Source organism: Furipterus horrens, unplaced genomic scaffold (genome assembly GCF_987537825.1).
Source record: "Furipterus horrens unplaced genomic scaffold, mFurHor1.1.pri manual_scaffold_17, whole genome shotgun sequence".
In the NCBI taxonomy this organism is placed as follows: Eukaryota; Metazoa; Chordata; class Mammalia; order Chiroptera; family Furipteridae; genus Furipterus; species Furipterus horrens.
In genome coordinates, this window is record NW_028327187.1 from 96,037,192 (window position 1) to 96,056,037 (window position 18,846).

General features: G+C 46.9%; 3 protein-coding genes across 3 annotated transcripts; all 3 read left to right on the top strand.

Moving 5' to 3' along the window:
• Positions 1-1,794: 1,794 nt before the first annotated feature.
• LOC149991646 (melanoma-associated antigen B4-like) lies at positions 1,795-2,841 on the top strand. The gene has a single exon (XM_090264127.1). The coding sequence runs from the start codon at positions 1,795-1,797 to the stop codon at positions 2,839-2,841; it is 1,047 nt and encodes a 348-aa protein (XP_090120253.1).
• A 9,673-nt stretch (positions 2,842-12,514) lies between these two features.
• LOC149991647 (melanoma-associated antigen B4-like) lies at positions 12,515-13,570 on the top strand. Its single transcript, XM_090264128.1, has one exon. It carries the CDS (start codon positions 12,515-12,517, stop codon positions 13,568-13,570), a length of 1,056 nt encoding a protein of 351 aa, XP_090120254.1.
• Positions 13,571-18,011: 4,441 nt separating this feature from the next.
• On the top strand, positions 18,012-18,617 carry LOC149991648 (melanoma-associated antigen B4-like). The gene has a single exon (XM_090264129.1). The coding sequence runs from the start codon at positions 18,012-18,014 to the stop codon at positions 18,615-18,617; it is 606 nt and encodes a 201-aa protein (XP_090120255.1).
• The last annotated feature ends 229 nt before the right edge of the window (positions 18,618-18,846 follow it).

Consider the following 18,846-nt stretch of genomic DNA (forward strand, 5'->3'; position numbering starts at 1 on the left):
TTCTACGGGCGTAGCCCATTCCGCAGGCGACGCCATGTAGGGCTGCATTGCTCTCAGGATGAGGGCCCTGAGTACTTGAGAGCCCCCTTCTATCCTCAAGTGGGGGCCGCACGCCACATCAGCCCCACTCTCATCTCTAGGAGGCACCAGGCAGAGGAGCCGGAGAAAACACCAAGTACTCTTCCCTCTAGCGAGAACTAAGGGAGGGGAGGGCTGCGGCCGCCAACTCCCAAATTTAGCAGAACGGCCGCCTGTAATTTGTCAGGACGACCTGGGCCCAGTTTCCTCACGCAGTGGTGTCAGGGATGTGAGGGCCTTGGTTTAGTGGCCGAGCCCACTTCAGAAAAGAGGAGCCAGTCCCTAAGGGCACTCAGGGTTGTGATATTGAAGAGGTTGGGGGAACTTGTCCAGAAACTGGGGGCCACTGGACACCTCTGCCCTGTTTCCACATCAGGGAGATGGGGCATGTCGCCACGATGATTTGCACTCATTTCTTCCTAGGCCATCCCAGGGAGGGGACCGATGAGGTCGAAGGGGGCAAACCACCTGTCATGGGTGGCAGGGTTTCATTTATGCCACTTTCCACGGCGAGACCATTATGGATTGTGGTCATGTGCCAAACCGTACAGAGTAGGCACAAAAGAGTGCTCCCTATTTTCCGTGCTAGGTGACGTCAGGGATAGATGCCAAGCCCATCGGTCACCACTTAGGGGAAACAGGGAACTGAGGGAGTCACGTCAGTTTAGCAGAGAAAACGACATCATGACCCTACCAGGAATCTAATTTAGACCTTGAATTGCGGTTTCATTTGGAACCAACATCGGTAGGACCTTAACGTACTTGCAGCAGCCCTCACTCTTGGGGACGTGCTTTGGTGACATAAGTTCAACTTCATATCCTCTTACTGGGTCTCAGGGAGGCCAGATCTTACAGTGTGCAGTCAGGAGCCCCACTGTGGACGTGAGAGAAGGGTGAAGCGACCGAATAACCCTGAATAAAGCAGACCTCAAGGAGTCCCTCCCAGCCTTTAACTGCCAACCCAGGTTATGTCACAGATGGGCTGGCATATTGAGCTTCTTTTCATTTATTTCAGGTCTAAGGGACGTGAGATCCTTAGTCTGTAGGTCCAGCCACCAGTTAAAGGAAGTGGAGACGTGCCAGTTCCTCACAAGGAGCCAAGGTGAGGAGCTTGACTGACAGGCGAGGATCCGCATGAACTCGGGAAAGAGCAGAGCCACTAAACTCTCAGCTACAGATACGAAGATACTGAGGTGGACTTAGGCTCCCTCCGGTTCCTTCTGGGTCCCAGGGAGCAATGAGCTCTCAACTACAGAGTAGCAGAGAGGCAGGTCCCCAGGGGATGGTAATACTAAAGGTAATACTAGTACTAAATGATAATATGATATGATAATACTAAAAGTGACATGATAATACTAAAGGTAAACTGAGGGGATCCCACATGCCAAAAACAGGGATACAGTGATATTACCTGCAGTCACTTGATAAAATCGAAGCACAGCTAGTAGGAGGCAGCATGGGACTCTGTCTAATGGTTTTCTGGCTTTTTTATGGGATTCATAACCGGCGCCTGACCTGAATCAGCAGCCTTGCCGGTCTCCGGAGTAATACCCTCAAGGAAGCCTACAGAGGCTTCCTTCAAAAAAATAAAAATGAAAACCAAGGTTGAATCTACCTGTTGAAGGTGCTCACTCTTCTCATTTTTCCTCCAGCAGGTGCCTAAATCACCTGTCCATTGGCCCTCACTCTTGTCTGCTGTCCTGAACAACAGCCATCATGCCTCGTGGTCACAAGAGTAAGCTGCGTGCTCCTAAGAAACGCTGCCAGAAGAGAGCTGAGACCCAAAGTCTTAAGGATGCTGGGGCCGCTGCAGGGGAGGAAGAAGACGCTGCTTGCTGCTCCTCTTCCGTTCTGGGGGACACGCCCTCTGGCTCCACTGGTGCTGCACCTCTCCAGGCACCTTCGAGTGCCCCAGACACCACCAGTGCCGCTGCACGTGTTTCACGCAGAAGATCTGCTAGAAAAGCCAAAAGCCATGTTGAGAAAAGTAGAAGTTCCCCCCAGGCCTCACCTTCCTCTGAGAACTTTGCCCTTAATCTCCTAAGTCAGAAGGCGTGTAAGTTAGTCGAGTATCTGCTGTGTCACTATAAATTGGGGGCGCCCATGAAAACGGCAGATATGTTGAAGGTAGTACACAAATGGTACAGGAAGAAGTTTTCTGAGGATATTCTCAGCAAGGCGTCTCAGCAGATGGATATGATCTATGGCCTAAAATTGAAAGAAGAAGAGCCCAATGGAGATTTCTACACCCTCGTCGATGATCAAGATGACGCCGGCGATGGGAATCTGAGCCCAGGCTGGAGATTTCCTATAAAAGGAATTCTGTTGCCTCTTCTGAGTGTGATCCTCTTGAATGGGAACCGCGCCACTGAGGAGGAGATCTGGGATTTCCTGAATATGATAGGCGTCTATCATGGAACATGTCACTTCATTTTTGGGGAACCCCGGAAGCTGATCAACCAAGTTTTGTTGCGGGAAGAATACCTGGTGCAGCGGCGAGTGCCCAATAGCTACCCTCCATGCTACGAGTTCCTATGGGGTCCAAGAGCCCACGCTGAGACCAGCAAGATGAAAGTCCTGGAGTTCATGGCCAAGATTAATGAAACAAAGCTCACGGCGTTCCCAGGCCTTTATGAAGAGGCTTTGAAAGATGAGGAAGAGAGAGCTCAAGCCAGAGCCCAAGCCAAACATAAGACTGGCCGCCGTTCCAAGGCCGGCGGTCGCCCCACAGCCACATCTCACCACTCCCTTCACCCTGAGTGACATCTAGATGGAGTCTTCAGTCTGGTGGGAAAGGCCGGTGAAACAGTTTCTTACTATGCAAATTTTCTTGTTAACTTGCCTGTGTGGGGTTTTTTGCATTTGCAAATGTGCTTTTGACAGAATGTTTCTTTAGGATTCAGAATGTAAGTTTATGAATGGCATGGGTCACACATTTATTGCCGTGTGTCAGGTTAGCAGTAGAAGTTTCCTTTTTGAAATGTAAATTGGGAATCCTTCAATCACTTTTGTGATCCAGAACAAGATAATGCGGCTTTAGGGTAGGACTATCTTTAGCGATGTGAAAGAAGTTTACACTGACCTAATAGGGAACAGTAGGTAGATATACAAAAGGATAGATAGATAAAGTTAAAGTTAGTCTCTTGTTACAGATGTTTATACAATTAATGTTGGCATAGAATGTTAATTTGGATTCAGGTGTACAACATAGTGATAAGACATTTATATAACTTCGAAGGTATTCACCCCCATTGCTCTACAACCCATTTGAACCATATGTGTTATAACAATACTCTTTGCTGTGTTACCTGTGCTGTACCCAGCTGGTCTGTTACAGCCATGACAAGGACACCAACTGCATGACCGCCTGTAGATGGATGCGTAAGGAGGATGTGGTACATATATAAAGTTGGTCATTTCTTGTTTGCTAACTGCACTTAGTGCATCGTTGTACCAATTGTAACGATATGTACCTGAGTGTGCTTCTGTTTTTCAAGAATGTTTGATAATATAAACGGTAGTGAATCAGGCCTCTCGGTTCATGGCTTTTATTTCATACGGTCGTTAACGGAGCATGAGCTCTGTGGACGTCTGCATGCTTGTACTGGGGATGTTTAGGCAAAGAAGACCATACACGGGTCCATGCAATTATAGATTGTAGAAGAAGCCAACATTACCAAAGAGGGTGAGATGCTCTACTTCCTGAGGAGCAACTGAAAACTAAAGCGGGGGTGGAGATAGCATAGCACTTAGGTCTCATTGCTAAGCAGTATTTAGTCCCATTGGAAGATCAGTGGCTGATCCGGGGTCATATCCACTCGCCTGTGTCACCCTGAGTGAGGTCTGATGTGGAGCCTTCACATAGTGATGGGAATTCCTACTGACCAGTATTCCTGATGTGCACGGACATCTTGTTGACTTCTGTTTTGAGGTAATTTTCTAGTGGTGTTCTAGCAACACAAAGTCTGTTTAGGTTCAGAGTATACGTGTATGAACGACAGGGCTCACACTCTGACTGCTGTGGATCCAGTTTAAGAGTGAGAGTTTTGTTCCTTGACAGGCATGTTGAAAATCCTGAAATTACTTTTGTTTTCCTGAAGAAGACAACGTGCTATTACATTGGGGGTATTCTTGAGAATGTGAAAGAACTTTATACTAAAAGAAATGGGATCAGAACATAGGGAGAAAAATGTAAAAGTTGGTCAGTTATGTGTATGCCTTACTCCAGTCTTGCTTTTTCTAAGTTAAAAATTTATATACCTGTAAATCCTTATTTTATTTATCCGAGAGTGAGTTGAGAGGAATATAAATTGAGGCAGCCACTGTGCAGAGAGTATAGAAAGGAATTTCTATAAACTACTGTGAGAAACGCTCACAATAAAAACCGGAACACAGGACTTGAGCAGCAAAGCGAGGCGTTTATTCAGAGTCTGCAGAGTCAGGAGCACCCTCAGCCAGGAGAATGTGCTCCCCAAAAGAGGCAACTGGCTGCGTTTATCCCTAATGCCTCTAAAGCCCCCCTCACTCTCCCTTTTATCCCCATTTCTCCATGCTGGATACTCTGGAGTTACAATCTAATGCGATTATCTAAATGCCCGTTTTGTGATTTGTAAATATGCTAATACTGTCAACTTCCTTCTCAGAGATCCTCTAATTACATTTGCCCTTGAGACCCTCTAATTATATTTGCCCTTAAGACCCTCTAATTACATTTGTCCTTTGTTACTAATGGTTTTCTACCGGTTTGGGAGTCACTATTTCCTTGTTTCTTACACTACCACATTCTCCAGCAGTTCCACTATTGGTTATTTACGTAAAAATGAAACCACTAAGGTGAAGAGATTCTGTACCTCCATGTTCACTGCAACATTCTTTACAGTTGCCAATACATAAAAAAACCTACCTAGCCACTGATGAATAAATGGATAAAGGAAATGTGTATACAATTGCACACACACACACACACACACACACACATACACACACACCAAGGATGTGCCACTCAGCCACAAACATAAGAAGTCCTTCCGTTTGGGACAGCACGTGACGAACTTGAGGACATTATGCTAAGTGAAATAACTGGTAATTTTTAAAGGGTGTTCTTGCAACTTGCAGTGAAAGACAAATGCTATGTAGTATCGTTCATATGTGGAACCTTTAAAATACATAACACACACACAAGCAAGTGAACTGAGGTATGGAGAACCGATGGTGGTTGCCAGAGGTGGGGATGAGAGGTGGCCAAAAGCTACACACTTCCAGCTATGGATTAAATAGGATGGAGCGAGTCATGTACAGGAGGAACAGTAATATTAATACTGTATTACCTGTGTGAAAGCCGACCTAGAGACACCTTAAACGTTCTAATTACAGGAAGGGACAAATAATTTCATAAAAAGTTTGTGTTGTTTAACTTTATAAAAAATTATTGCAAATTTCACAGCTTCGCATCACAGACTTTTAGTATCTCACAGCTCCTTAAGTCAGAATTGAGGGCACATAGAAGCTGGGATTTGTAGGTCAGAAATCTGAATCGCTACAATCAATGAATCAGGCAGCTGGGTTCTCACAAGGACCTCAGAAGCTCCATCCACTTCCACGCGTGTTTGGGGCAGAATTCACTTACCGGAAACTGCAGGACGAAGGTTCGCATTTGCATGCATGCTGTTGGCTAGGGGTCATTCTCGGGTCACCCTTAGGTCTTCGCTCTGCTATGCAGCTCCTTCCATCTTGAAAGCCAGGAAGGGAACCGCCTCCTCACACTTCGGACTTACTTGGCCAGGAAAAACTCCATTCCATGTAAGGACTCACTATGTCTAGATCGTGGAGGATAATATCCCCATTTTAGAAGTATCAGATTTCGGACCTCAATTACATCTCCTAAATTCCTCATAGCAGTACCTCGATTAATGTTTGATGAATAACTGGAAGATGTACACCATGCATCAGGAATCTGGTAGGACCTCTTGGAATTCTGACTGCCGGTGTCCTTGCGGTATTGTGGTTATGTTTTTAATTAGGAGCTTTACCCTCTCAATGTTCATGGTAGGATAAATATTGTCCCTGATGCTTGCCTCAAAATAACCTAAGTGCTGAGAGTGGATTTAGATGAGATAAGGTTGGTGGTGTGGCGATTTAGCCAGAGCTGGGAAATGAGTGTGTGGAGCGTTGATTACATTATTCTCTCACTACCGCAAATGTATACACTTTGTCGCATGAATTATTCCAACGCACAGAAATTAAAACAAAACTTCCAAACTTTCTTATTAAATAAGTATGACAACATTATTTAGACCAGGTAGAGGTAGATCATAATTAATTTATTATTAGATAGCTTAACAATACTACTCGATTCCAATATTACTTAAGAACATTGAGACAAACATTCTGAAAATGCAAACTTGCGGGTTTGACTATATATTAAGAAAACTATGCATTTATCTGTGACCCAGTAATTTCATGTTTTTAAGATTACCCTGAATACATGCCCCAAACAACAGGAAAATACGTAAATGTTCATCAATATGTTTATTTAAAACACATCATCGTAAATACACACTGTACTCCACAGTTGTAAATAAGCATGAGTATGATCTTTTTGTTTTCTTATATATACATGTAATTTGTGATTTTTTCGGGCTAATGTCCATGACACCATGCTCGGTGTCTTCCCACTTCCTTATGAGGAGGTTTTAGAGAGAGAGAGAAATGGGAGAGCACGAGTCAGAGCTGAAGCCAGGCCTCCACTACTGCTGCCGTGGCCACTTTTCTGTCCAGAGCATGTCCCGAAACTCCTCCCATCCCTAGTGAACTTCTGAGGTACAGTGTCACTTTGCAGTTAAAGAAAGCAGCCATTCTGCAAACAAGTGAAGAGCTAAGACAGTGCATAACATCTCTGTGTTTCTGTACAGAACGGGTTAATTGGAATCTTACCTTCTCTTCTATCTTAAGCGTTCTTAATTTCATTTAGAGGAATACCTACCTTGAAAACTTAAGTTTATAAATGCATTGGATCACACATTTATTGGAGATTATCTGGTTGAAAAATAGGAATTCTGCTGTTATGTAAGAAATGAAAAGCCTTGAATAATTTCCTGTAATTCCATAACATTGGAATATGGGTTTTTGTGAAAAAGGAAATTATTTCACCGTAAGGTCTGTGTGATCATGAGATGTGAAAAAATTCAACCTGTAATCAATCCTTGGTTTGTTTTATTCCATTCAGTTTTTTTTTTTTTTTTTTTTTTTTTTTTTTGTGAAATTGCAGTATATGGACCTGGATTGGCTCAGCTTATTCAAGAATGTAGAAGAAATTAAATCATAGTAAGTTTGAGTTCTTGTACACTCACTCTTTACAGGTCGGGACATAATTTAGCATGTGCTGTTTAAAAGGCTTCTGACTACTACTAGGAATGCTCAGAAAAATAGAGCCTACCTGCGCTGCCCATAGGAATTAGAGTCTAAGAGCAGCTGTCATGTAGAAAGCGCGGTGACATATTCAAAAGGATTTAAAGGACCAGTACAATTAGGGGTCAGAAGCAGGGAGGGAGGTTCCAGATCAGGGGTCTAGTTAAAGAGGCTGTAAGGAAAGGAAGCTAGAGAACGGGAAGCTGAAAGTCGTGAGATGAGAGGTGATGTGACATTCACAGCAGGGTGGGCTACAGGAGGCTGCAATAACGGTGAGCAGGGGCCAGACCCTCACAGAGTGGCTATCAAAGGTGAGACACTCGCAGAACGAAAGCTCCCCTTACCAGTTACTGTGTAATGATGAGTAAACCAGAGAGAAGGCAGCACTTGGGACAGCAATGGAAGGCATCCTTTGCTCCTGTCCAGTACAGTTTACCCTATTGTACAGAGTAGGTGTTTCATGCATATGATCTCCAGAGCGTTTCTGTGAAATATAGTGGTAATTTGTGTTTGGAAGCTCAGGTGGCACTGAGTCAGCACACTTTGGCCATGGTAGGGTGTCAGAACCCTTTTTGTAAGAATGGCAATCAAATCTTTTTGAGTGTGTGGTGTTGTTGCTATCATTTGTCAAAGTCCAAGAGAGTTGTAGATTTTAAGTGATGGTGAAATTAACAGAGATAAGGGGGGTTAGTAGGAAAAGTCAGCTCTGAGGGAAGAAAGATTCAGACATTGGAACAAATTCTAGCAGGTCTGAGTTATATTCAAAGGGAGAAACTCCCTCATACTCGAAACATAAATTAATGGAAAGAAATTTACTCAGAGTTCCCGGTAAACAAAATTTTGGATGAATTTACTGGTCTGCATACTAAATTGCACACATTCTCTCATATCCCCTGGAAATTTTTTTTTTTTTTTTTTTTAATGCTTTAAGGTGAGTGGTATTTTCTGAGGTTGAAATGATCCTAACCATGGACATCACAGATATTTCGCAAAATATCAGTGCATTCCAGACACTTTGCCACATGCTTTATATACATTAGCCACAATCTACCAGCTCTAAAAGACAGGGCTTAACAAACCCCTTCAGATGTAGAACCTGGGTTCACTGAGCCTGCTAACGTACCTGAGGTCACAGGGTTCATAAGTGACAAGACTGGGACAACATCCCCTGGACTGTACCTGTCCAAAGCCCACACTAGAGCACTCCTTCCAGCTGATCGTGAGTCAATTTATTCACATATGGCTACTAGTCCAAAGTTTACCTCAAGAGAGAAAAAGGAGAACCTTGTGACCAAAACACTGAATTGGATTCCAAAACTAGAACAATAAGGATACAAAAAGCTAAGAGAGATGAATAAAGGAGAGAAAAGATGAGTCTTAGTGACAATATGATCATCCACATACGCAGTATAAGACACCAAGAGAAGATCAATGCGGGCCTGACAGGTGTGGTTCAATGGGTTGGGCATTGTCTCCCATACCCAAAAGTCCTTGACTCAATTCCCAGTCAACTGACACACCCGGGATGCAGGCCAGGTCCCTTGTAAGGTGCCTGCAACAAGCATCCGATAAATATGTCTGTTGCACATTTACGTTTCTCTCCCTGTCTTTCACCCTCACTTCCCCTCCACCAAAAATAAATAAATAAAGCTTTTAAGAAAAAGAAAAGGTCAATCAGGGCTCAAACATAACTGAGTCTCTCCTTCTATGTTCGTTAAGTATGGTTGGTGTGGAGAAATAATATATCAGCTTTCTTTTCTCTGACAGCACAGCACGTGTCCTGGCCTCCGGTTTGTGCTGCGGTTTCCCCGTTTCGCATCAGTCATGGAATAGTGGCGCATTTACTGCAGATTTACAATAGGGGGATTGTCATGTGTCATTTTCCAGGAAGCACTTAATCGAGATGCAGGAGCCGAACTGGAGGACTCCCGTGTCTCAGGGCTGAAGAAACAATCACCCCAAAATACGGGGATCAAACAAAAAGCTCAGGAGGGTTATCTCAGATCCGAAGGAGTCCGAGGCTACAACAGATATGGTGAACATCGTTAGTAAGGAAGAGAGAGGAAGTTACGTGCCAAAACACTAAAGTCCTAGAGTCCCACCTGTGTTTTCTGTTCTTGGAGGGCACGAAATATCATGACCCTATCAAGATCACTCCGATTTCGAACTTGAAATTCTCAGGAAAGTGGGGGCATTCATGAAAGATGAGCAGAGTTAGGAAAGCAAAGGCCAAAGTTACAGGACTGGTCATCAGACGAAGTACGGACCCTTCAGTGGACTAAGGGTAGCACCCACAGCATGAAAGGTCTCACAATCTCCCCTCTGCTGTCGGGAATCCCTGGGAATCCCCTGGCAGAGACGTCAGGCAGATTGAGCCTAAGAAGTCTGAGTAAGATGAGGTCCTCCATGTACTGTGTGTGGTTTCCGTTTGGCAGGAGAATGAGTGGGTGTCTAACAGGAATCCATTTGTGTGAATGTCCTGAGTGTTATGAGGGGACGTGCCAAAACCAGAAGGGACACCGCAAAAGCCAACAGGCCATGTAGTGTCCAGGAAATTTCTTAGCCTTGACAGACCCAGCAGCGCTACCACTGAGGAGTCCACGCATTCCACGTGGGCGGTCTCAGGGAGGGAAGGGCCTTGCACACTAGGATCCCAGGCCAGCTGTGCAAAGACAAGACCTTGCAATCAACCGAGGGAAAGCGAGGACTCTCAGCGCTAAAGGAGGGGATCGCCGCCACTCCGTGGGAGCCTCACGGGGTCCCGTCTCCCCGGGCAGGCCTCTAAGGCCCAGCGCGCACAGAAGAAGCAGTCCGCCCCAACTGCCGCACTGGAACTCAGCAAAGTGAGGACTTGGTGTGCGGCCAGGCCCACCGGGCTCACAGGGGGGAGGAGCCCGGGCTCTGGACACGCAACAGTGGATACCCTGGGTGAGGCCCTAGGGCCTAGCGGCTCCTAAGCAATAGGGTTCCATGGGGCCCCGCGCAGCACTCAGTTTTCAGGCGCCCTGGACAGCCCTCCCAGATAGAACCCACCGACTTCCGCTTTGGAGCAGGGGGCCTTTCCTGGCGGGCACGGAGCGCTGCTTTCCGGCTGCGGGTAGATCCTCCAGCGGCTCTAAACTCAAGGTGAGGACCTGAGTGCAGCCCTGCGAGAGTGAGAGTGGGCCCTTTCCATCCTCGCACCCTGCCGTCCGGCTCCGAGAGACCCCAGAAGAGCCGTCGGACTGAATCCGTCCCGAATGCGTTCATGAGAAGGCTGTCCTTGCTCTACGGGTGTAGCCGATTCAGGAGGCCTCGGCCCTGTAGGTCCGAACTGTTCTCAGGACGAGGGCCCGGGGTGCTTAAGAGCCCCCCTCTATCCTGGAAAGGGGCCTGCACAGCACAGCAGCCCCGCCCTCACCCCTAGGAGGCGCTGGGCAGAGGGGACAGATAAAACACAAAGCATCCTCTTCTCTAGCGGCTGCTAAGGGAGGGCTGCACCCGCTAACTCCCAAACTCAGCAACGGCGCCCCGAGCAGAGCTGGCAGACCCAGCCGGCCCCTCCTTTTCTCTGGCAGTGGTGTCAGCGATGTGAGGGCCTCGGTTTAGTGGACTAGGCCCACTTCAGAAAGGAGGAGCCAGTCCCTAAGGGGATTGAGGGTTGTGGCACTGAAGAGCTTGGGGGAACGTGCCAAGAAAGTAGGGACCCCCTGACACGTCAGCCCTGTTTTCAGGTCAGGAAGACTGACCTTCTCGCCACGACGAGTTGCGCTCACTTCTTCCCAGGCCATCCAGGGAGGGGATCGATCAGGTCAAAGGGGGCAAACCACCTGTCATGGGTGGCAGGGTTTCATTTACGCCACCTTTCTCGGAGAAACCGTTCAGGACTGTGGTGATGTGCCACAGCATAACGTGGTGACAAAAGAATGCTCCCTATTTCTCGTGCTAGGTGACATGAAGGATAGATGTCAGGCCCATTGGTCACCACCTAAAGGGAACAGGGCAGTGTGGGGAGTCCCCACAGTTTAGCAAAGAGAGAGAGAGAAATTATAACCCCGGCAGGAGTCTAATTTAGACTTGAATTGCGATTCCATTTGAAACCAACCACCATAGGGCCTTAACCTACGTGCAGCAGCCCACACACTTGGGGACGTGCTTTGGTGACATTAAGTCCAACTTCATATCCTCTTACTGGGTCTCGGGGAGGCCAGATCCTACTGTGTGCAGTTCTCCATCAGGAGCCCCACTGAGGATGTGGGAGAGGGGTGAGGCGACCGAACGACCCTGAATAAAGCGGCCCTCAAGGAGTCCCTCCCAACCCTTACCTGCCAGCCCAGGTTATGTCAGAGATGGACTGTCAGATTGAGCTTCCTCTTCATTTCTCTATTTCAGGTCTAAGAGAGGTGAGATCCTTAGTCTGGAAGTCCAGCCACCAGTAAAGAAAGTGGAGACGTGCCAGTTCCTCACAAGGAGCCAAGGTGAAGAGCTTGACTGACAGGTGAGGATCCGCATGAGCTCAGGAAACAGTGGAACCACTAAGCTCTCAGCGCTGGCGTCCCCAGATACAAAGGGGGACTGATGCTCCCCTCCAGTTCCTTCTGGGTCGCAGGGAGCGTTGAGGTGTCCACGTCAGAGTAATAGAGAGGCAGACGCCCAGGCTCTGCCCAGAGTTTACATGATAATACTAAAGGTGAACTGAGGGGTCCCACGTGCCAAACAACGGGGGATACGCTGATTCACTTCCTGTCACTTGAATAAAATCAAAGCACAGCTAGTAAGAGGCAGCCTGAGACTCTGTGTAACGGTTCTCTGGCTCCACTATGGGATTCATAACCGGGGACTGAGCTGAAGCAGGAGCCTTGGGGGGGTCTCTGGAGTAATGCCCTCAAGGAAGTCTACAGAGGCTTCCTTCAAAAAAACAAAAAACAAACACCTAAGGTTGAATTTACCTGTTGAATGTGCTCACTCCTCTCATCTTCACTCCAACAGGTGCCCAAATCACCTGTCCATTGGCCCACACTCTTGTCTGCTGTCCTGAACAAGAGCCATCATGCCTCGTGGTCACAAGAGTAAGCTGCGTGCTCGTGAGAAACGCCGCCAGAAGAGAGCTGAGACCCAAGGTCTTAAGGATGCTGGGGCCGCTGCAGGGGAGGAAGAAGACGCTGCTTGCTGCTCCTCTTCCGTTCTGGGGGACACGCCCTCTGGCTCCACTGGTGCTGCACCTCTCCAGGCACCTTCGAGTGCCCCAGACACCACCAGTGCCGCTGCACGTGTTTCACGCAGAAGATCTGCTAGAAAAGCCAAAAGCCATGTTGAGAAAAGTAGAAGTTCCCCCCAGGCCTCACCTTCCTCTGAGAACTTTGCCCTAAATCTCCTAAGTCAGAAGGCGTGTAAGTTGGTACAGTACCTGCTGTGTCAGTATACACTGGGGGAGCCCATTAAAAAGGCGGATATGCTGAAGATAGTACGCAAATGGTACAGGAAGAACTATTCTGAGGTTCTCAGCAAGGCCTCTGAGCTGATGCATCTGGCCTATGGCCTAAAATTGAAAGAAGTCGAGCCCAATGGAAATTTCTACACCCTCGTCGATGATCAAGATGACACTGGCTATGGGAATCTGAGCCCCGGCTGGAGATTTCCTGTAAGAGGAATTCTATTGCCTCTTCTGAGTGTGATCCTCTTGAATGGGGGCCGTGCCTCTGAGGAGGAGATCTGGGATTCCCTGAATATGATAGGTGTCTATGATGGAACACATCACTTCATTTTTGGGGAGCCCAGGCAGCTAATCAACGAAGTTTTGTTGCAGGAAGAATACCTGGTGTACCAGAGGGTGCCCAACACAGATCCTCCACGCTACGAGTACCTGTGGGGTCCAAGAACCCATGCTGAGACCAGCAAGATGAAAATCCTGGAGTTCATAGCCAAGATGAATGAAAAAGAGCTCACTGCGTTCCCAAGCCTTTATGAAGAGGCTTTGAAAGATGAGGAAGAAAGAGCTCAAGCCAGAGCCCAAGCCAGAGCCCAAGCCAAACGTAAGAGCGGCCGTCGTTCCAAGGCCGGTGGTCACCCCACAGCCACATCCCGCCATTCCCCGCACCCTGAGTGACATCGAGATGGAGTCTTCAGTCTGGTGGGAAAGGAAAGGCCGGTGAAATAGTTTCTTAATATGCAAAATTTCTTGTTAGCTTGCCTATGTGGGGCGTTATGCATTTGCAGATGTGCTTTTGACAGAATGTTTTTTTTTGATTCAGAATGTAAGTTTACGAGTGGCATGGGTCATACATTTATTGCCGTGTGTCAGGTTAGCAGTAGGAGTTTCCGTTTTGAAACGCGAATTGGGAATCTTTCAGTCACTTTTGTGATCCGGAACAAGATAATGCGGCTTTAGGGTAGGACTGTCTTCAGCGGTGTGAGAGAAGTTTACACTGACCTAATAGGGAACAGTAGGTAGATATACAGAAGGGTAGATAAAGTAAAAGTTGGTCACTTGTTATAAATGTTTATTCAGTTATTGTTGGCATAGAATGTTAATCTGGATTCAGGTTTACGACATAGTGATGAGATATTTATATAACTTCGAAGGTATTCGGGCCCATTGCTCTGCAACCCCTTTGAACCATATGTGCTTATCACAATACTTTTTGTTATGTTAGCTGCGCTGTACCCAGCTGGTCTGTTACAGCCATGACAAGGATACAAGCTACATAACCATCTGTAGATGGATGCATAAAGTGGATATGGTACATATATAAAGTTGGTCATTTCTTGTTTGCTAACTGCATTTAGTCTATTGTTATGTGAATTGTAAAGCTCCGTACCTGAACTTGCTTCTGTATTTCAAGAATGTTTGATAATATAAACGGTAGTGAATCAGGCCTCTCGGTTCATGGCTTTTATTTCATACAGTCGTCAACGGAGCATGAGCTCTGTGGAAGTCTGCATGCTTGCATTGGGGATGTTTAGGCAAAGAAGACCACACACGGGTCCATGCAATTATAGATTGTAGAAGAAGCTAACATTACCAAAGAGGGTGAGATGCGCTGCTTCCTGAGGAGCAACTGAAAAGTAAAGAGGGGATGGAGATAGCATAGCACTTAGGTCTCATTGCTAAGCAGTATTTAGTCCCATTGGAAGATCAATGGCTGATCCGGGGTCACATCCAGTCGCTTGTGTCACCCTGAGTGAGGTCTGATGTGGAGCCTTCACATAGTGATGGGAATTCCTACTGACCAGTATTCCTGATGTGCACGGACATCTTGTTGACTTCTATTTTGAGGTAATTTTCCGGCAGTGTTCTATCACCACAAAGTCTGTTTAGGTTCAGAGTATAAGTGTATGAACGACAGGGCTCACACTCTGACTGCTGTGGATCCAATTTAAGGGCGAGAGTTTTGTTCCTCGACACGCACGCTGAAAATCCTTAAATCCCTTTTGTTTTCCTGAAGAAGACATTGGGATCATGAAAAGCGACACTCAGAGAGATGGGATCAGAACCTAGGGAGAAGAAGGTAAAAGTTGGTCAGTTATGTGTATGCCTTACTCCAGTTTTGCTTTTTGTAAATTTAATCTTCATATACCTGGGTGGCCTTTATTTACCAGTGAATCAGTCGAGGGAAATATAAATTGGTGTAGCCCCTGTGGGAGACTGTGCAGATATTCCTTAAAGACTTAAAAGTTAAACTGTCACACTCCAGCAGTACCACTATTGGGTATTTTTGTAAGGAACACGAACTTCTATTTCTCTATCCCCATGTTCACTGCAATATTATCTCCAAGACATGGAAACAACCTACGGCCTGCTGCTGCATAAATGGATAAAGGAAAAGTGATACACAACCTTACGAACACACACACACACACACACACACAAACGCACACACGATGTGTCAGCCACAAACACAAGAAGTCCTCCCATTTGGGAAAGCACGCGAAGAACTCGAGGACATTATAGTAAGTGAAATATATAGTAATATTCAAGGGGTGTTCTTGCAACTTGCAGCAAAAGACAAATACTATATAGTATCATCCGTATGTGGGACCTTTAAAATACATGACACGCACATGCAAGTGAACTCAGATATGGAGAACCGATGTTGGTTGCCAGAAGCGAGGGTGAGAGATGGCCAAAAGCTACACATTTCCAGTTATGAATGAAATAAGACGGGGCATGTCATGTACAGGACAGACAATAATAGTAATACTGTACTACCTGTGTGAAAGCTGCCCTAGAGACACCTGAAAAGTTCTGATTACAAGAAGGGAAAAATTAATCTAGAGCAAAGGTTGTGTTTATTAGTGAACTGAGGGTGGATTCTAGGACGGGCCTCAAGTGAAGGTGAGGACCTGAGTGCAGCCCTGCGAGAGCGAAGGTGGGCCGCCTCTATCCCCCTACCCTGCTGTCCGGCTCTGAGCAGCCCCAGCAGAGCTATCAGACTGAATTTGGCCCCAGATGTCTTCGTAAAGCCTTCCTTGCTGTATGGGCATAGGTGATTCAGCAGGCCTACGCCATGTAGGTCCGAACTACTTTCAAGACGGGAGCCCTGAGTTCCTAAGAGCACCCCTCTAACCTAGAATGGGGGCCACACAGCACAGCAACCCTGCTCTCAACTCTAGGAGGCGCCAGGCAGAGGAGATAGATAAAACACAAAGTAACCTCTCTTCTAGCGGTAACTAAGGGAGGCAAGGGCTCCACCTGCCAGCTCCCAAACTCAGCAAAGGCGCCCTGGGCAGAGCTGGCAGACCCAGCCGGCCCCTCACTTTCTCTGGCAGTGGTGTCAGGATGTGAGGGTCTTGTTTTAGTGGACGAAGCCCACTTCAGAAAAGAGGAGCCAGTCTCTAAGGGCATTCAGGGTTGTGAGAATGAAGAGGATGGGGGACCATGCCCCAAAAGTATGGAGCCACCTGAAATCTCAGCCTTGTTTACAGGCCTGGGAGATTAGGCAGGTCACCATATGAATTCCACTCACTTCTTCCCCATCCATGTGAGGGAGGGGACCGATCAGGTCAAAGCGGGTAACTTCCTGTCATGGGCGGCAGGATTTCATGTTATGTCAACTTTCTCTAGGAGACCATTGCGGACTGTGGTGATGTGCCACACCATACCAGAGGGCCCACAGAGAATCCTCCCTATTTCCCATGCTAGCTGCAGTGCCCTTCAGTCGAAATTCAAGGAAAACAGGGAAGTGAGGGGAGTGGCCTCAGATTAGCAGAGAAAGAGATAAATCATGACCCGAGCATCAGTCAAATTTAGAGCTTGAATTGCTATCCTGTGTGGAACCACTTGTCTGCTTGCAATTATTAGTAGACCATATTTTGTCAGATAAAAGCACCTTCATGTCCTCATATTGGGTCTTGGGGATCTTGGCTCTTTTCTTTGAGGAATTCTCTACCAGGAACCCAATTGACGAATATGAGAGAAGGCTCAGGGAACCGACCAACCCTGAGTAAAGCGCCCATCTCAACTCTGCTACCAGCCCAAGGAATCTCAGGAAAGGGCTTCCAGGTTGAGCTTTCCCTTCATTTCTCTATTTCAGGTCTAAGGGAGGTGAGATCCTTAGTCTGTAGGTCCAGCCACCAGTTAAAGAAAGGGGAGAGGTGCCAGGCCCCACAGGTGTCAAGGTGAGGAATTTGACTGACAACTGAGGATCCCCATGAACTCAGGAAACAAAGGAGCCTACTAAACTCTTAGTAGTGGGGATCCTCTGATACGCGGGTGGACTGAGGCTTCCCCGATTTTTTTCCTTGGTGCCAGTGAGTGTTGAGGTGTCAACATCAGAGTAGCAGAGAGGAAGGTACTCAGGCTCTGCCCAGAATTGACATGATAATACTGCAGGTGAACTCAGAGGACCTTACAGAACAAAGGGAGCTTACAGACATCACCTGCTGTCACGAGTAAAATCGAGGCAGGAGTGGTAGCATGCGGCGTAAAACTGTGAAGGTTCCCTGTTTCCTCTATGGGATTCCTATGAGACAGACTGACCCTGAGAACAGGAGTTTTGGGTTCCTAGAGTAGCACCCACAAGAAAGCCTGCAGTCATCATTTAATGGTGACAAGTTGGAGCCTACCTGTTGAAGGTGCTCACTCATCTCATTGTTCCCTCCAACAGGTGCCCAAATTACCTGTCCATTGGCCCACACTCCTGTCTGCTGTCCTGAACAAGAACAAGAGCCATTATGCCTCGTGGCCACAAGAGTAAGCTGCATGCTCGTGAGAAACGCCGTGAGAACAGAGCTGAGACCCAAAGTCTTAAGAGCACTAAGGCCACTACAGGAGAGGAAGAAGACGCTGCTTGCTGCTCCTCTTCTCTTCTGGGGGATGCTCCCTCAAGCTCCAGTGTGCTGGTCCTCTCCAGGCACCTTCAAGTGTCCCAGCCAGCACCAGTGCTGCTGCAGGTGTTTCATGTGAAAGATTTGCTGGAAAAGCCAAAGGCCGCGTTCAGAAAAGTAAAAATTATTCTGGGGCCTCAACTTTCACAAAGAGCTCTGGCCTAAATCTTTTATCTCAGAAGGCTAGTAAGTTGGTAGAGTATCTGCTGAATCAGCATAGAATGAAGGAGCCAATTAAAAAGGTAGACATGCTGAAGATAGTCCACAAGTGGTACAAGAAAGACTTTTCTGAGACTCTCGGCAAGGCCTCTGAGTACATGGATCTGGTCTATGGTCTAAAATTGAAAGAAGTCAAGCCCAATGGAAATTTCTACACCCTCGTCGAAAATCAAGATGACACCAGTGATGGAAGTCTAAGCAAATGTTGGAGATTTCCCATAAAAGGCATTCTGATGTCTCTCCTCAGTATGATCTTCTTGAATGGCAACCGCGCCTCTGAGGGGCAGACCTGGGAATTCCTGAATAAGATGGGCATCTATGATGGAAAGTGTCATTTCATTTTTGGGGAACCCAGGCAGCTTATCACCGAAGATTTGGTACAGAAAGAATACCCGGTGTACCAGCGAGTGCCCAACAGTGATCCTCCATGTTTTGAATTCCTGTGGGGTCCAAGAGCCCACGCTGAGACCAGCAAGATGAAAGCCCTAGAGTTTGTGGCCATGATCAATGATAGTGATCCCACAGCCTTCCCACATTTTTATGAGGAGGCTTTAAGAGATGAGAAAGAGAGAGCCCAAGCCAGAGCCAAAGCCGAATCCAGGGCTTGAAGATCTTCCAAGGCCAGTGATCGCCGCACAGCCACATCCAGCCGCAACCCTCACCCTGAGTGACTTCGAGGTGGAGTCTTCACTCTTTGGTCATAAAGACCTGTTATACAGTTTCCTAATGTGCAAAATAACTTGGCTTATCTTTGTTTGCTTTTTTAATGTTTAAGTAGTGTTACTTTAGAAAGAATGTCTTTTTAGATTCAGAATATACGTTTATGAATGACAGAAA

What these genes read in the sequence shown, in the direction of transcription:
- LOC149991646 (XM_090264127.1), top strand. Translation starts at nt 1,795, where the DNA reads ATGCCTCGTGGTCACAAGAGTAAGCTGCGTGCTCCTAAGAAACGCTGC.
- LOC149991647 (XM_090264128.1), top strand. Translation starts at nt 12,515, where the DNA reads ATGCCTCGTGGTCACAAGAGTAAGCTGCGTGCTCGTGAGAAACGCCGC.
- LOC149991648 (XM_090264129.1), top strand. Translation starts at nt 18,012, where the DNA reads ATGAAGGAGCCAATTAAAAAGGTAGACATGCTGAAGATAGTCCACAAG.